The 14,308-nt window shown below is 35.8% G+C and overlaps 1 protein-coding gene across 13 annotated transcripts in view; it reads right to left on the bottom strand.

Moving 5' to 3' along the window:
* SPAG16 (sperm associated antigen 16) overlaps positions 1 to 9,694 on the bottom strand; it is a 951,825-nt gene extending 942,131 nt beyond the window's left edge. For 4 of the 13 annotated variants that reach the window (XR_002339403.1, XM_001924180.4, XM_021076091.1 and 1 more), the window contains exon 1: positions 9,493 to 9,681. Coding sequence is in view for 12 of the 13 variants with exons in the window: in XM_001924180.4 (XP_001924215.2) it covers positions 9,493 to 9,619 (127 nt within the window). In the remaining variant the exon portion in view is untranslated. Of the gene's footprint in view, positions 1 to 9,492 lie in introns of all 13 variants that reach the window. The other 9 variants (XM_021076085.1, XM_021076087.1, XM_021076086.1 and 6 more) reach the window with 4 other exon arrangements.

Below are 14,308 nucleotides of genomic sequence, written 5' to 3'. Positions count from 1 at the left end.
CAACAGAATTGGCAAGAGCGGAAATTTATTGGCCCCTTCTGCTCTAAACAGTTATTGTACATTTTCTGCCTCAGAAGCTAGAAAATAACTTTCTGGCAACTGTAAGATTCATAGCTCTTATAGAGGGTTGTGGTGTAAGTTTTTCTGATTTCTAAACCAAGAGATCCAAAGATATGGGATCTACATATTATACCACTATCTGAAAATATAAAAGCTAGAGGTTAAGATATTTGTCTATAGCCTTGCTACTCCAATTATAGTCCTTAGACCAGCAGCACCAGCAGCATCTATCTAGGAGCTTGTTAATAATACAGAATATTAGCCCTAAGCTGCACCTATTGAATTAGTATCCTCATTTAAAGAAACATATTTTTGATTCATATGCACAGTAACACCTGCCTAGACTAGAAGACACAGAACAAAATATAATTTTTTTCTCTCAAATAAGCTATGGCTTTAATGCATGTAAAACTCAGCACTCCCGGCTTAGTAACATGCCACTTTTTAAAAGTTTTTGTCGAAATATAGCTGATTTACAATGTTATATTAGTTTCAGGTGTAAAGCAAAGTGATTCAGCTCATACACATACTTCTTTTCCTTTATAGATTATTACAAAATATTGAGTATAGGGGAGTTCCCGTCGTGGCGCAGTGGTTAACGAATCCGACTAGGAACCATGAGGTTGCAGATTTGATCCCTGCCCTTGCTCAGCGGGTTAATGATCTGGCGTTGCCGTGAGCTGTGGTGTAGGTCGCAGACGCGGCTTGGATCCACCGTTGCTGTGGCTGTGGTGTAGGCCAGCGGCTTCAGCTCCGATTCGACCCCTAGCCTGGGAATCTCCATATGCCGCAGGAGCGGCCTGAGAAATAGCAAAAAAAAAAAAAAAAGAAAAAAAATATTGAGTATAGTTCCCTGTGCTATACAGTAGGTCTTCCTTTGTTGATTATTTTATATATAATAGTATAAGCAGTACATAAGTAACATGCCTCAATCTACATTCTATATTCAGATTATCTGTTCTTTTTATTTGAATATATAAAGGATGCAACTAAGTGACCACAAGCAAATTCAGCTTTTCAATGATAATAAGAAATACACTACTTGAGAGCATATTGATTATTAAGGACTTTACTAATAGCTTCTCACTTAAAACCATAAATATTCCAGAGAAGTAACATCTTAGAGGAAGTATATAACTGTTAAAAGCAATAAATAAAATAATTTTTAAAGTTCAGCTTTAATTAAACAAAGCTATCAGTAAATATTACCATTGCAGTGAGATACTGGCTATAGGATATCACTTAAGAAAAAAAGTGTGTTTCTTATATGAGGTATCAGTTTAGCATGATCACCATATTTCAGGGTCTGGAATCCTTAATTCTGCATTTTTGGAAATAGCTAACTTGGGACTGCATCAGAGTTGATTAGCCTTAAAGTTAAACTCAGTCAACCCTCAGAAATTGCTCTTGAGGCCAGAGGAGACCTCTGCAGTGGCCATAAAACTTATGTCCATAATCTAAGAAGTCAAATTATTAGTGCTAAAATGCCTAGAAAAATAATAATCAAAAGCCAATTAGGGAAGCTGAGAATCAGTGCAATGGGAGGTAGGTAACAAAAACAAACTACTTTGGGACTTCCACTTCCCTCGAATAATGCATTTCATTACTCTTGCTTGAACAAGTTCTTTAGACAAGCAGCCAAAAAATCAATTAAGCATTAGCTTTCTTAGGACAATTCATTCTAGCCTGTATTTTCCAATTGGAATTGAGCACTCCCAAAGGACTGAAGCCACACATTAAAAGGCAATCCCTGGTCACTACTACAATTGAAAACCTCACCAAAACTGTACTGATTTTTAAGAGAGAATTCATTTATGAAAGACAACCAACCTTCTTCACAATTACTAGAGATACCTACTTACCCATTTACAAATCACACAGTTAAAATCTAGCCTTTTATTTTACAAAGGTGCAAATGTCTTTCTAATAAAGAGTTCTCCAGAGGATTCGTGTATTCTATGACTAGATTTTTAAAGTTCTGGAGATAGCAAAATAAGATTAGAACTATGTCATGCATGTTTGTATCTCACCTTGTGCAAGTTTAAAACTTAAAAGTAAATATATAAAGTGCTTCAGAAGAAACAAAAGTGGCACCATCACAACTAGGAGGTTACAAAGAAGGAAACATTCTCTAAACTGTCATAAAGAATGTGAGGCTTCTACTAATGACGCCATTCCCCACTCCCCATAGTGGAACCTGGCTAGCTATGTTTCTGGTTTGGACCACACTAACCTATACATATTCTTAATCTCTGAATGGTTAAGAGAAATGAAAATGGTAATTTCCTGGAGAATTTGAGTCAACCTCTTTCATAAGATTTGCTCAATATTGATAGCTTATTGTTTATTGTCCTAGGAGCATCTGTTCAATAATAAATAAGGGAAGACCAAGACCAAATGCCATGGATTAGAAGTGATTAAGTACATGTGCAAAGTAGAGAACATCATATTTCTGATTCATTAGTGCATATTATAATTTTATTTACCTACTACAATAGCTCAAATTACCTGAAAGCTAAAGACTTTAACCCAAGAAAGTTTCATTTCAGCAACTATCATAATTCTTAAGAAACAATATCAAATAAAATTATACAGTCAACTCTTAATTATGTTGAGAGCTCAAGGATACAGGGATAACTGAGATTCGAAGGTAGTCCTCAAACTTCATTTAAATAAGAATTAAAGCTCTCGCACGACTAAACCTTTTATTTGAAATTGAATGTAGGAAAACTGATTGGTTAAATGTTTACTAATCTCCTGAATACCCTTTAGTTGAAACCCAAAAGAGTCAACCAAAGAGAGATGGAAGAAATGCAAAGTGGCTAGATATTTCACATAGAGGATAATAAAATCCTGGAAGAAGGGTAGAATCAAGATTGTAGACTAGGAAGAATTTGAGCTTAACTCCTCCCATGGACACACCAAAACTACAACTACATATAAACAACTCTCTCTGAGAATGACCTGAAGACTAGTACAATGACTCTTCTACATTAAGGATAAAGAGAAAAAAAAAAAAAAAAAAAACACATCAAGATAGGTATGAGGGGCAGAGGTATGATCTATTCAGGACCCATACCCCTAGTGTGGCAACGCACAAGCAGGAGGGGATATCACAAACACAGAAGACCTTGCTAAAGGGCGATGAGTTTAAACCTCATTTTGATAATCCCAGGCCAGGGGACCTGCACCAAGAATATGAGCCCCCATAAGGATTGGCTTTTAAAACCAATAGGGTTAACACACAGAAGAGCTAGAAGGCTTTTACAGGAATCCAAAATTCCACTCTTAAAAAGTACACAAAATCACTCACTCTGAGTCCAGAACGTAGGCAGCAGACTGAATAGCACCTGGCACTCTTCCTGACCTACCAAAGCCTTCCTAGAATGTCCCTGCCAAAGCAGCCCCCATTCACCATGTCCCACAACCTTCCCTCTTTCCCAGCCAATGTCAAGCCTATCAAAGCCAACCAGCACACACAGTCTATAAAGGGAATGCTCTTACACAAGGCCATGACTTTAAGACTGGAAAAGGTAACTAATTCACCTAATTCATAGAAGCAAACACAAAAAGCAAAACAAAATGAGAATACAGAGGAGTATGCTCCAAATCAAACAGCAACACAAAACCCAAGTGGGGGGTTAAAAAAAAAAAAACAAAAAAAACCTTATGAATCAGAGATAAATACTTTGCCTGGTAAGACAGTTCAAAGTAGTGGTCACAAAAATACTCACCAAACTCAAGAGAATGAATAAACATAGTGAGAACTTCAATAAAGATTTAGAAAACATAGGAAACAACTAGAGCTAAAGAATAAAATAACTGAAATGAAAAATACACTAGACAGAATCAACAGATGGTGGCTGATATAAAAGAACACATAAACAATCTGGAATACAGAATAGTGGAAATCATCCAATCTAAATAGCAAAAATAAAGAAATTTTTTTAAAAAGGATAATTTAAGGAAATAACAGCTTAAAATTTCCCCAACCTGAAAATGGAAACTGATATCTAGGTCCAGGAAGCACAGAGCATCCAAACAAGACCAAGAGTCCCAAGAGAGCCATGCCAAAACATACCATAATTAAAATGGCAAAAGTTAAAGAGAGAATTTTAAAGGCAAAAAGAAAAAACAACTAGTCACATACAAGGAAACCCCTATAAGGCTACAGGCTGGCTTTTCAGCAGAGACTTGCAGTCCAGAAGACAGTAGCATGCTATGTTTAATGTGCTGAAAGAAAAAAATTTATAATCAAAAAGGCAAGGTTATCATTCAAAATTTGAGGAGATAAAAAAGTTCCAAAACAAGCAAAAACTAAGAGTTCCTCATTACTAAACCAGCTTTACAGGAAATGTTAAAAGGGCTTCTTTAAGTGGAAAAAAAGGCTATAACTAGAAATGAGAAAATACATGAAAGAAAAAAATCTCACCGGGTAGAAGTAAACATACAGTAAAATCAGTAGAATTTTTAAGTAAAAAAAAAAAGCTAGTATGGAAGTGAAAGACAAAAGTCATAAGATCAACTATAACTACAATAAGTAGTTAACAAATACACAAAGTAAAAAGATATAAAATATGACACCAAAACATAAAACATGGGGAGAGTAAAAATATGGTGCCTTTAGAATGTGTTCAAACTTAAACAACTATCAGCTACACTATATATATGTAAGTGCAAACCAAAAACCTACACCAGATATTAAAAAAAAGAAAAAGAATTCAAATAACAATAAATGCCAAATATAACAATAAATTCAAAAAAAACTGAAGAAGGAACACTTTCAAACTCACTCCATGATGCCAAAATTACCATGATACCAAAACCAGAAAAATACACTACAAAAAAAGGAAATTACAGGCCAATATTCCTGACAAACGTAGACGCAAAAATCCTTAACAAACATATTAGCAAACCAAATTCAACAATACATTAAAAGGGATCATACATCATAATCAACTAACTGGTATTTATTCCACGAAAGCAAGGATGGTTGAACACCCATAAATCAATGTGATACACAACATTAACAAAAGCTCTCAATACATGCACAAAAAGCTTTTTAGAGTATTTGACATAAATTTATGATTAAAACTCTCAACAAAGTGAGTATAGAGGAAACATACCTCAACATAATAAAGGACATATATCACAAAACACAGCTAACATCACACTCAAAGGTAAAAAGCTCAAGGCTTTTCTTCTAAGATTAGCAACAAGATAAGATTGCCCAATCTCACCCATCTACGCAACATATTAGTGGAAACGGCAATCCAATAAGAGAAAGAAATAAAAGACATCCAAATCAGAAGAGAAGTAAAACTGTCACTATTTTCAGAGGATATAATACAATTTAAAGAAAACCCCAAAGACTACCAAAAATTACTAGAAATAATAAATGAATTCAATAAAGTTGCAGGATACAAAATTAGTATTCAGAAATCTGTTGTCTTTCTCTATACTAATAACAAACTATTAAAAAGTAAAATAAAGAAAATCTCATTTACAATTCAATCAAAAGAGTAAAACAGCTATGAATAAATTTAAACAAGCATGTAAAACACCTGTACTCTGAAAACAGTAAGATATTTATGGAAGAAATTTAAGAACAGCACAAATAAGTGGAAAAATATACTATGCTCATGGATAGGAAAGATTAATATTGTTAAAATGTCCATACTATTCAAATCAATCTACAGATTCAATGCAATCCTTATCAAGACACCAGTGGGGAGTTCCTGCTGTGGCTCAGCAGTAAGGAATTTGACTAGTATCCATGAGGACGCAGGGTGGATTCCCAGCCTCACTCAGTGGGTTAAGGAACCGGGATTTCCCTGAGCTCTAGTGTAGGTTGCAGATGCAGCTCAGATCTGTGGCTGTTGTGTAGGGCAGAAGCTACAGCTCTGATGCAACCCCTAGCCTGGGAATGCCATATGCCTCATGTGCGGCCCTAAAATGGAAAAAAAAAAAAAAAAAAAAAATACCAATGGCATTTTCACATAACTGCAAAAATTATCATAAAATGTATATGGGAAAACAATACCCTGAATATCAAAGCAATCACAAATAAAAACAAATACGTGATAGCAATCCCTGACTTCAAACTATGCTACAAATCTAAAGTAATCAAAACTGTAAAGTACTGGCACAAAAACAGATACATAGATCAATGGAACAGAATAGAAAGCCCAGAAATAAACTCAACCTTATATTGTCAATTAGTCTACAAGGAGGTAAGAATATACAATGGAAAAAAGACAGCTTCTTTAATAAATAGTGTTGGAAAAACTGGACAGCCACAAGCAAAAGAATGAAACTGCACCATTTTCTTTCACTATGTACAAAAGCAAGTCAAAATGGATTAAAGACTTAAATATAAGACTTTAACCATAAAACTCATAGAATAAAACATAGTGCGCTCTTTGATATTTTTGGATCTGTTTCTTCAGGCAAAAGAAACAAAAGCAAAAATAAACAAATGGAACTACATCAAATTAGAAATCTTTTTCATAACAAAAGAAACCATCAACAAAACAGAAGTGGAAAGGACAATATATTGAATGGGAGAGGATACCTGCAAATGATATTCATGATAAGGGGTTAATGCCCAAAATTTATAAAGAATTCACACAAATCAACATCAAAAATAAGTAAATAAATAACCCAATTAAAATGGGCAGAAGACATGAACATATTTTTCCAAGGAATATATATAGATGGCCAACAGACACATGAAAAGGTTCTTAACATCTTTTATCATCAGGAAAATGTAAATCAAAATCACAATGTTATCAACTCACACCTGTCAAAATAGCTATTGCCAAAAAGCCAAGAAATAACAAGTGTTGGTGAGAATATGGAGAAAAGAGAACCCTCATGTACTCTTGGTGGGAATGTAAACTGGTGTAACCACCATGGAAAACAGTATGGAGGTTCCTCCAAAAATTTAATATAGAACTACTAAATGATCCAGCAAGTCCACTTATAGGTACTAATCTGAAGAAAACAAAACACTAATTTTAAAAGATATACACACCATATGTTTATTGCAGTATTACTACAATAGCCAAAATATGGAAGTAACCTAAGTTGAACATCAATGGATGAACGGATTAGGAAGATGTATATGTTCATACAACGGAACATGACTCAGCCATAAAAATATTGAAATATTTCCATTTGCAAGAACCTGAATGCGCCTTGAGGGTATCATGCTAAGTAAAATAAGTCAGACAGAGAAAGAAATTTACTGTATGATTTCATTTATATGTAAAACCTAAAAAACAAAACAAGCATAACAAAACAGAAGTAATCTCTTAGATACAGAGAACAGACGCCAGAAAACAGGGAAATGGGGGTATGACTAAAAGAGATGAAAGAAATTAAGAGGTACAAACTTCTAGTTATAAAATAAATATATCATGATGTTGTAACGTAAAGCATAGAGGATGTAAACAATAATATTGCAGTAACTTTTTATGGTAACTCAAAGTAACTAGACTTACAGTGGTGATCACTTCAAAACGTATAGAAATACTGCATCACTATATTGTACACCTGAAACTAACATAATTTTTAAGTCAATTATAGTTCAATAAAGAAAATCCTGGGAGTTCCTGTCATGGCACAGCAGAAACGAATCCGACTAGGAACCATGAGGTTGCAGGTTTGATCCCTGTCCTTGATCAGTAGGTTAAGTATCCAGCATTGCCTCAAGCTGTGGTGTAGGTCGCAGGCACGGCTCAGATCTGGCGTTGCTCTGGCTCTGGCAAAGGCCGGCAGCTGTAGCTCCGATTAGACCCCTAGCCTGGGAACCTCCATATGCCTCGAGTGCAGCCCTAAAAAAGATGAAAGACAAAAAAAAGAAAGAAAGAAAAAAAAAGAAAATCCTGGAAAGTCATAGTCGCTTATAAATGTAATTACTTGGAGCAGGATTTGTAAGATACGTTTTTCGCAAACTACTCTATGTTGGCAGCCTTAACTCAGTGCTCTCCCTGCAAACTAAATAAACCTGATTTTCATTAGTGAAAGTTGTGCTGTATTGGAGTATCACCATTTGACGAGTGTTTGTTAAAAAGTTACCTCAGTATGTTTGCCTCGTGTTAATAATTAAACTATGCGTGACAGAAATCATTTTAATGCAGACAAGATATGATATGGCTATCATTCACTAGCATGGGCATAGGATATTTAACATAGATAAGCTGTGAAAGAATCACTGAACTGCTCTTGAATTTCAAAAGGAATATAATGGGATAAGACAGCTTGTTAAGTTCTACGAAAACCTCACTTAGGACACTAAGAACACCCACATACTTCATTCAAATTGATGTCAAACTATCGAACACATTCCTGTAAAAATCATGTTTGCATGGAATAAAATACTCCACATTTTCTTTGACCTTTTCTACCAAGTTCAAGTTCCCATTTAGCAAGGATGTGTACTGAGCCTGAGTCAAGACAGGCTAGTCAGTTTGCCAAAGCCCACCAAATTAATCATTGCTGGATCTCTGAAATCTTGAATTAAAGCCGAGGGGATTATATTAGGACCAAAAAATAAAGGTAGATTTTGGAGTTTCCTTGATATCTTTAAGAATAAAACAGATTAACCATCTCTCTCCTATCTGCCTGAATAGAGTAGCTATCTTTTTCTCATGAACTCTCCCCATCTCCTGAGTACCATTTACATAAAGAAGGGGAGCTCAAAAGCTTTACATAAGACATAGTCAACCTTATTATCCACAAATGGCTATTCAATTTTTCTGGTTATTTCCACTGATAATCGCTCATTACTATCTGACCTGGTTTCTTTCAAACATCTCTGAGCCCTGTCAGCTCACCGGGTTACCTGCCCTTTAGTTGCTAAAGGATTGGGGGGGGGGGGGTAGGTAATTATCATTGGATAGCCAAAATTTAAACTACCCAGTAAGTCGAATGCTACCAAAACAAATCTCTTAAGCATTGGATAATTGGACCATCTACAGGATCCAGCTGGATATTCTAAGCTTCCTCTCCTTTAAAACCCAAAGGTAGAGATCTTTTTCCCTAATCTCCTAACGTTCCCCTATGGAGTTTGTTTTCATTGGGGGGCTTAAAACCACTGAGGGAAAGGAGCGTTGGATTACTTTGTTGCGCTACTTTAAAATACAATCGCAAAGTTTTCTGAGTGGTTACTACTAAATAGGAGAATCCCAAAGGTCTTTTTCCAACAGAAGCATATCAGTCTGCAACTACTAAAAGGCGAAAAATGACAGTAAGTAGATATCAGGGGATCACTGTGTCAAAAAAGCCACCTTGAGATCCAACAGGCGTCTCTACAGGCTTCGTGACCTCAAGCTTCATAGGGCATCCATAGTGGAAGCCCGCGCCCTCGACCCCAAAACCGGTTACCGTGGCCAGCGTCTAGAGGCTGTGCCTACACGGGAAGGATACGCTCCAGGTAGAAGGCGCCCTCAGCGGCCACCGCGTCCGCAGTGTCCCCGGAAGTCGTCAAGCCCATGCCCAAAGCTTCTTCCAGGACCCGCAGGGCCGAATCGGCCATCCCCTGCTGGGCAGCCATCTGTGGCGCTCCACTTCCCAGCACCCTGGCTGGCCTACTGCGTCTCTAAGGGCAACCGCGAGGACGCTTGCCGGCGAAACCACGCAGCTCTCGCGAGAGCCTGGTATCCTTCACCCCTCCCACCAGGCTGGATCCGGGCGGGAAGGGGTGCCCAGTGGCCCTAAGTGTTGATGTCCTCTGCGCTTCCTACGTTACCGGGACAACGTCGTTGCCTAGTTACCCAGAGCATCCGAATGCAGCTCCTGGAGTGAAAGAGATAAAATGAAGCAGCGGGCTCGGTTTGCAAACAGTTTCTTACCAAAGCGGCTTGGTTTTCTTTAGTTTTGACCCTAGCGTTTGTTTCTCTGCTCATTTTCTTCACGAAATTGCCTTTCAGTTGGTTTTTACATGCCCATCATCAGTCCCCGGATTTTAGATATGTATAGTGTCCTCGTTCTCCCCAGGGAAAACTTCTAGAAAATAGAAAGATCCTCAGTGCCTGGAAATTTGTTTAAGTTCTAGAAATTATAACTGAGAGATTGGTCCAGAGGAACTCTCAATGAAGAATTAGGCTGATCACCCTAGCCAATTCCTTATTGTGCTTCTTCAAAGTATGTATCTGGACTTTTTTTAAGACTTCGGTTTTATACTTGGAAATGTAGTTATAGCAGTTGTAGCGTTGATTCTTACCAAAGTACACCCATTTCCATAAGAATTATGAGGTACAAATACTCTTCCGGTAATATAAGTGATACTTGCCCAATCATGTGCAATCCTTTTGTTATGACAGAATCAAGTTTATATTGTGTATTGGAAACATCTACAGGCGACTTTTTTTTTTTAACAGATTCTTTTTCATCCTATGTTCTTGATGAAAATTGGATGCCAAACAGCAACTAATTATGAAAGGTCCAATTTATTACCCAAAAAATAGTGTCAGGGCCTTGCACATTCAGCAAGTCATGTAGAAGCATAAGAGAACGTAAAGGGTCTCTCTGAACAATTAATGCTTACTTTTATTTTTGGTCTGTTGTAAGAGCTCTTATCTTAATTTTTAGAGGTACTATGTCATGTTCTACAGATAGGTTCGAATCCTGACTCTTCTGTGTGACCTTAAGTTCCATAAGGCTTATTTTCCTCTTCTCTAAAACACAGATTTTAATACCTAATTTACTAAAACATAGATTAATGAAATGAAATATGTTAAAAACACTCATTATCACCATGTCTGCAAATAAATATTTGTTAATAAAATTTACTTAAAATAATTGAGTTAATATGCCAATCTTGAATTGGATAATATATTTGTAAGGAACTTACATATATAGAAAAGAAAATTTCAGACAAAACTTATATATTTATAGAACTATCCAGCACTCAAAAAAGGAGAAGAACTTTAAGAGCCATTAAAAATATATATATATGATTGGTATCCACTACTTAGAGAAGTGGGAAAGATTATTGTCAAAAAGAGCTTTAAAAAAGGTCTTATACCTTAAAGAAGTATTATTACTGTACTCTTCAAAAGTTTTTTTTTTTTTTTTTTTTAATTCTGGATGGAAGTCTAACTTTCAGAAGTACCAAATAACCAAAGTTTTAAAAAGAACAACCAATTTGATTATGTCTATAAAAATCACTTTTGATTATTACATGAATTTTAAGTTTAGCTGTCACCCAAGATATTTTTGGCTCCCCTACAATTTGAACACATTTTATAGGACCTGAGCAGCAGTACATTTAAAAGTTCAAATTAGTAGAGTCTTTAATATTTTGATCTCTACAATATGTAAGTGATATTTCTTAAAAGCAATGAAATAAAAGCAAAAGTAATCTTAACAAATATAAGCAGAACTAATAAGTGCCTTCAGATAAAAATTGGGATGCAAACTTCTGTGGTGACTACTAATATCTTAAAATTAGTATGTCTTTTTGCAATGGATGAATTTGAAAATAATCCTTTTATGTTGGAATGCTTGTTCTGTTAATTGCCAGTTTAATTTAAAAGGGGGTGAAAACCTTACTAAGAAGAAACAAAAACTTCAAATCACAGAAGTGGTTTCAGTTATAATGCTATCCTAAGATCCTTACTTTTTAAAAAATTTTATGAACTTCCTTGATGTGGAAAAAAAAGAAATTGCCTTAACATTTTGATAAATGAATAATAGCAATCCATCTACTTTCCCTTTGAATATGTCCCCGAAAGAGGTAAATAAAGAAAACCAACGGAGACAGTCAAAATGAAGCAATAACCACAAAGGTCAACAGATTTTATTTTCTCCCAGAGTAAATGCTCCATTTTTGTACAAAGTTAAATTGTTTTTAAAAGCAAAACCAGAAAAAAATTCTGACAATAGACTTACTCTCACATTTACAGTTTCAAAGCAGAAAATACTCTTATGCAAGATATAGTAAAGAACTATTCAAGCTATAAGTGTTCGTTTACTACCAACAGAACCCCAACAATTTACTGATGCATCTTTTTATAAAATTAACTATCATTTTTTTTCTTTCAAAGCTGCACAGTAAATAGTAGCTAGTTTTAGAATTTCAGAATTCATAGATGTAGTGGTAATTGACTGTGGTTAGCCATACAGCAGCTAGTTTCCTTTCTTCACTAGAACTATTTGCAAATTCATTTCTCTTGTGTTCTGAGCCCATGTGGTTCACATAGGATCAATCCTCTGAATTTAGTGAGGAGCACATGATCCAAGCTTAACATAATAATAATCTTTAATTTCTCTTGGCTACAGTGATCAGCTGCCAAGTTGGCAGGAGACCAAAAAAGAGCCAGTGAGACTTGGTGGGAAATAGTGAGAATTCTAACAAAAAGGCTTACTTCATCCCTTGGGACTTAAGTTCTAAAGTTGCCACAGTCACTTTGCAAGTATGAAAAATAATTCCTATCAATACTTGAACAAATGTGGAGACTGGGGTGAAAGGAACAGAAATCCCGAGTCCAGATAAAGTCACCTGAACCTCTGGTATACACATACATATTCCTTGCTCTCTCATCTGAAAGGGCCTAAAAGCAAAAACACCCCCACAGCAATTATCATATCTATCACCCAGATCTTGGTTTCTAAATACCATTTTCCAATAAAAACAACAGCCACTGGAGAAATAACTGGATATAGGACTGGCCTAGGAATGTTTGAGATGAGACTGGAACATCTTACAGGGCCAGAAAGTCAAAAAGTTCCCCTCAACTAAAAATCCCACAATAATGATAGTATAGCAAAGGGACACAGGAACTAAATGAAAGAGCTCCCCAAAACTTACAAAGCGAGAACAATTGAGCAACTAAATCAATAAAGTAGTATTGGGGAAAACCCAAAGGGTAAAACAAAATCTTTGATTTCATACTGATATAAATAAACGACTTCATAAATAAATAAATAGAAGAGAATGGACACATCTCCTATGAAGAATTCTGAACAATGGAGTAGACATGCCACACTCCAGGAATGGAGCATAACTCAGCACTCGAAGTGTGCACTGCACCCGATGATGACATTCTTCTGAAGAGTACAATATGGAAGGGGGAGAGCTTAAACTTACCGTGGAGAAACCAGACAAAGCTATCTCAAAACCCCATAAGCCCAGACTAATCATGAGAAAGAGATAAAACACATTTTAATTGAAGGACAGTCTGCAAAATACCTTACTGATATCCCTTAGAACTCAACATCATGAACAAGAGAGAAAGTGAGCAAGAAGCTCCTGAGGAGGCATGATGATTAAATGTAATGTGGATCCTAGAGCGAAATGTGATCATTGGCTGAAAACTAAGAACATTTAAATAAAATTTGGACTTTCTCTAATAATATTGATCAATACTGGTTCAATAAATGTGACAGGAGTACCAAATTTATGTAAGATGTTGATAATAGGGAAACTAAGTGTGGCTTAATGGGAATTTTCTATACTAGCTTTGCAACTCCTTGGTAAACTAAGACTGTTCTTACAGTTTATTTTTGAAAAGTTACTTGAATCTTGATTCCAGCATTGCTTTAAACAAAACTCATCCCTTGATCTTTCTGTTATTTGAAACAAAAAAATTATTTTTCCTTAAGCCAGCTTCTTTTGGGCTTTCTGTCACTTGCAATTCAACAAGACCTAGCTGATTATGTTGACTCCATACAGAATCTTTTTTTTAAATACTAAGGGGGTTTTTCTAAAACTATCTGATATAACATATCCATTTTGTATTTAAAACTAAGTTCTTTTCTACATCCAGATGAAAGAAATAAAGTTTGCTTTCACACATAGGAAAAACTTTGAGTTATTTTAGAAGTCCAGGGCACTGTGCTCTATCTTGCCCACTAATCAAGCACTTCCTCATCTATAGACTGAAAAGAGAAAGATAAAAAGAAGTGATAAAGTTAAGGGAAGCAGCAATGACAATGATGGGAAGGAGAGAGGAATTGTACAGATAACATTGAGGGGTTAGAGTTAAGAGTTGGAGAAGGGTAAGTTGAAAGGGAAGTCTGACTGGAAAGCATCACAAAATCAGACAAAACAAAGCTAATGATCTTGAGAAAATAATGATGGTTGCCATGGGGGAGATATTTACAGGGTGGGTGAAGTGGATGAAAGGAGTGAGGAGGTTCAGCCTCTCAGCTATAAAAATGAATAAATCACAGGGATGTAATTATAGCGTGGTGACTAGATTTAATAATATCGTAGTGCCAGAGTTCCTGTTGTGGCTCC

Source organism: Sus scrofa, chromosome 15, assembly GCF_000003025.6.
Source record: "Sus scrofa isolate TJ Tabasco breed Duroc chromosome 15, Sscrofa11.1, whole genome shotgun sequence".
NCBI lineage: Eukaryota > Metazoa > Chordata > Mammalia > Artiodactyla > Suidae > Sus > Sus scrofa.
This window is presented reverse-complemented; position numbering and strand designations above follow the sequence as displayed.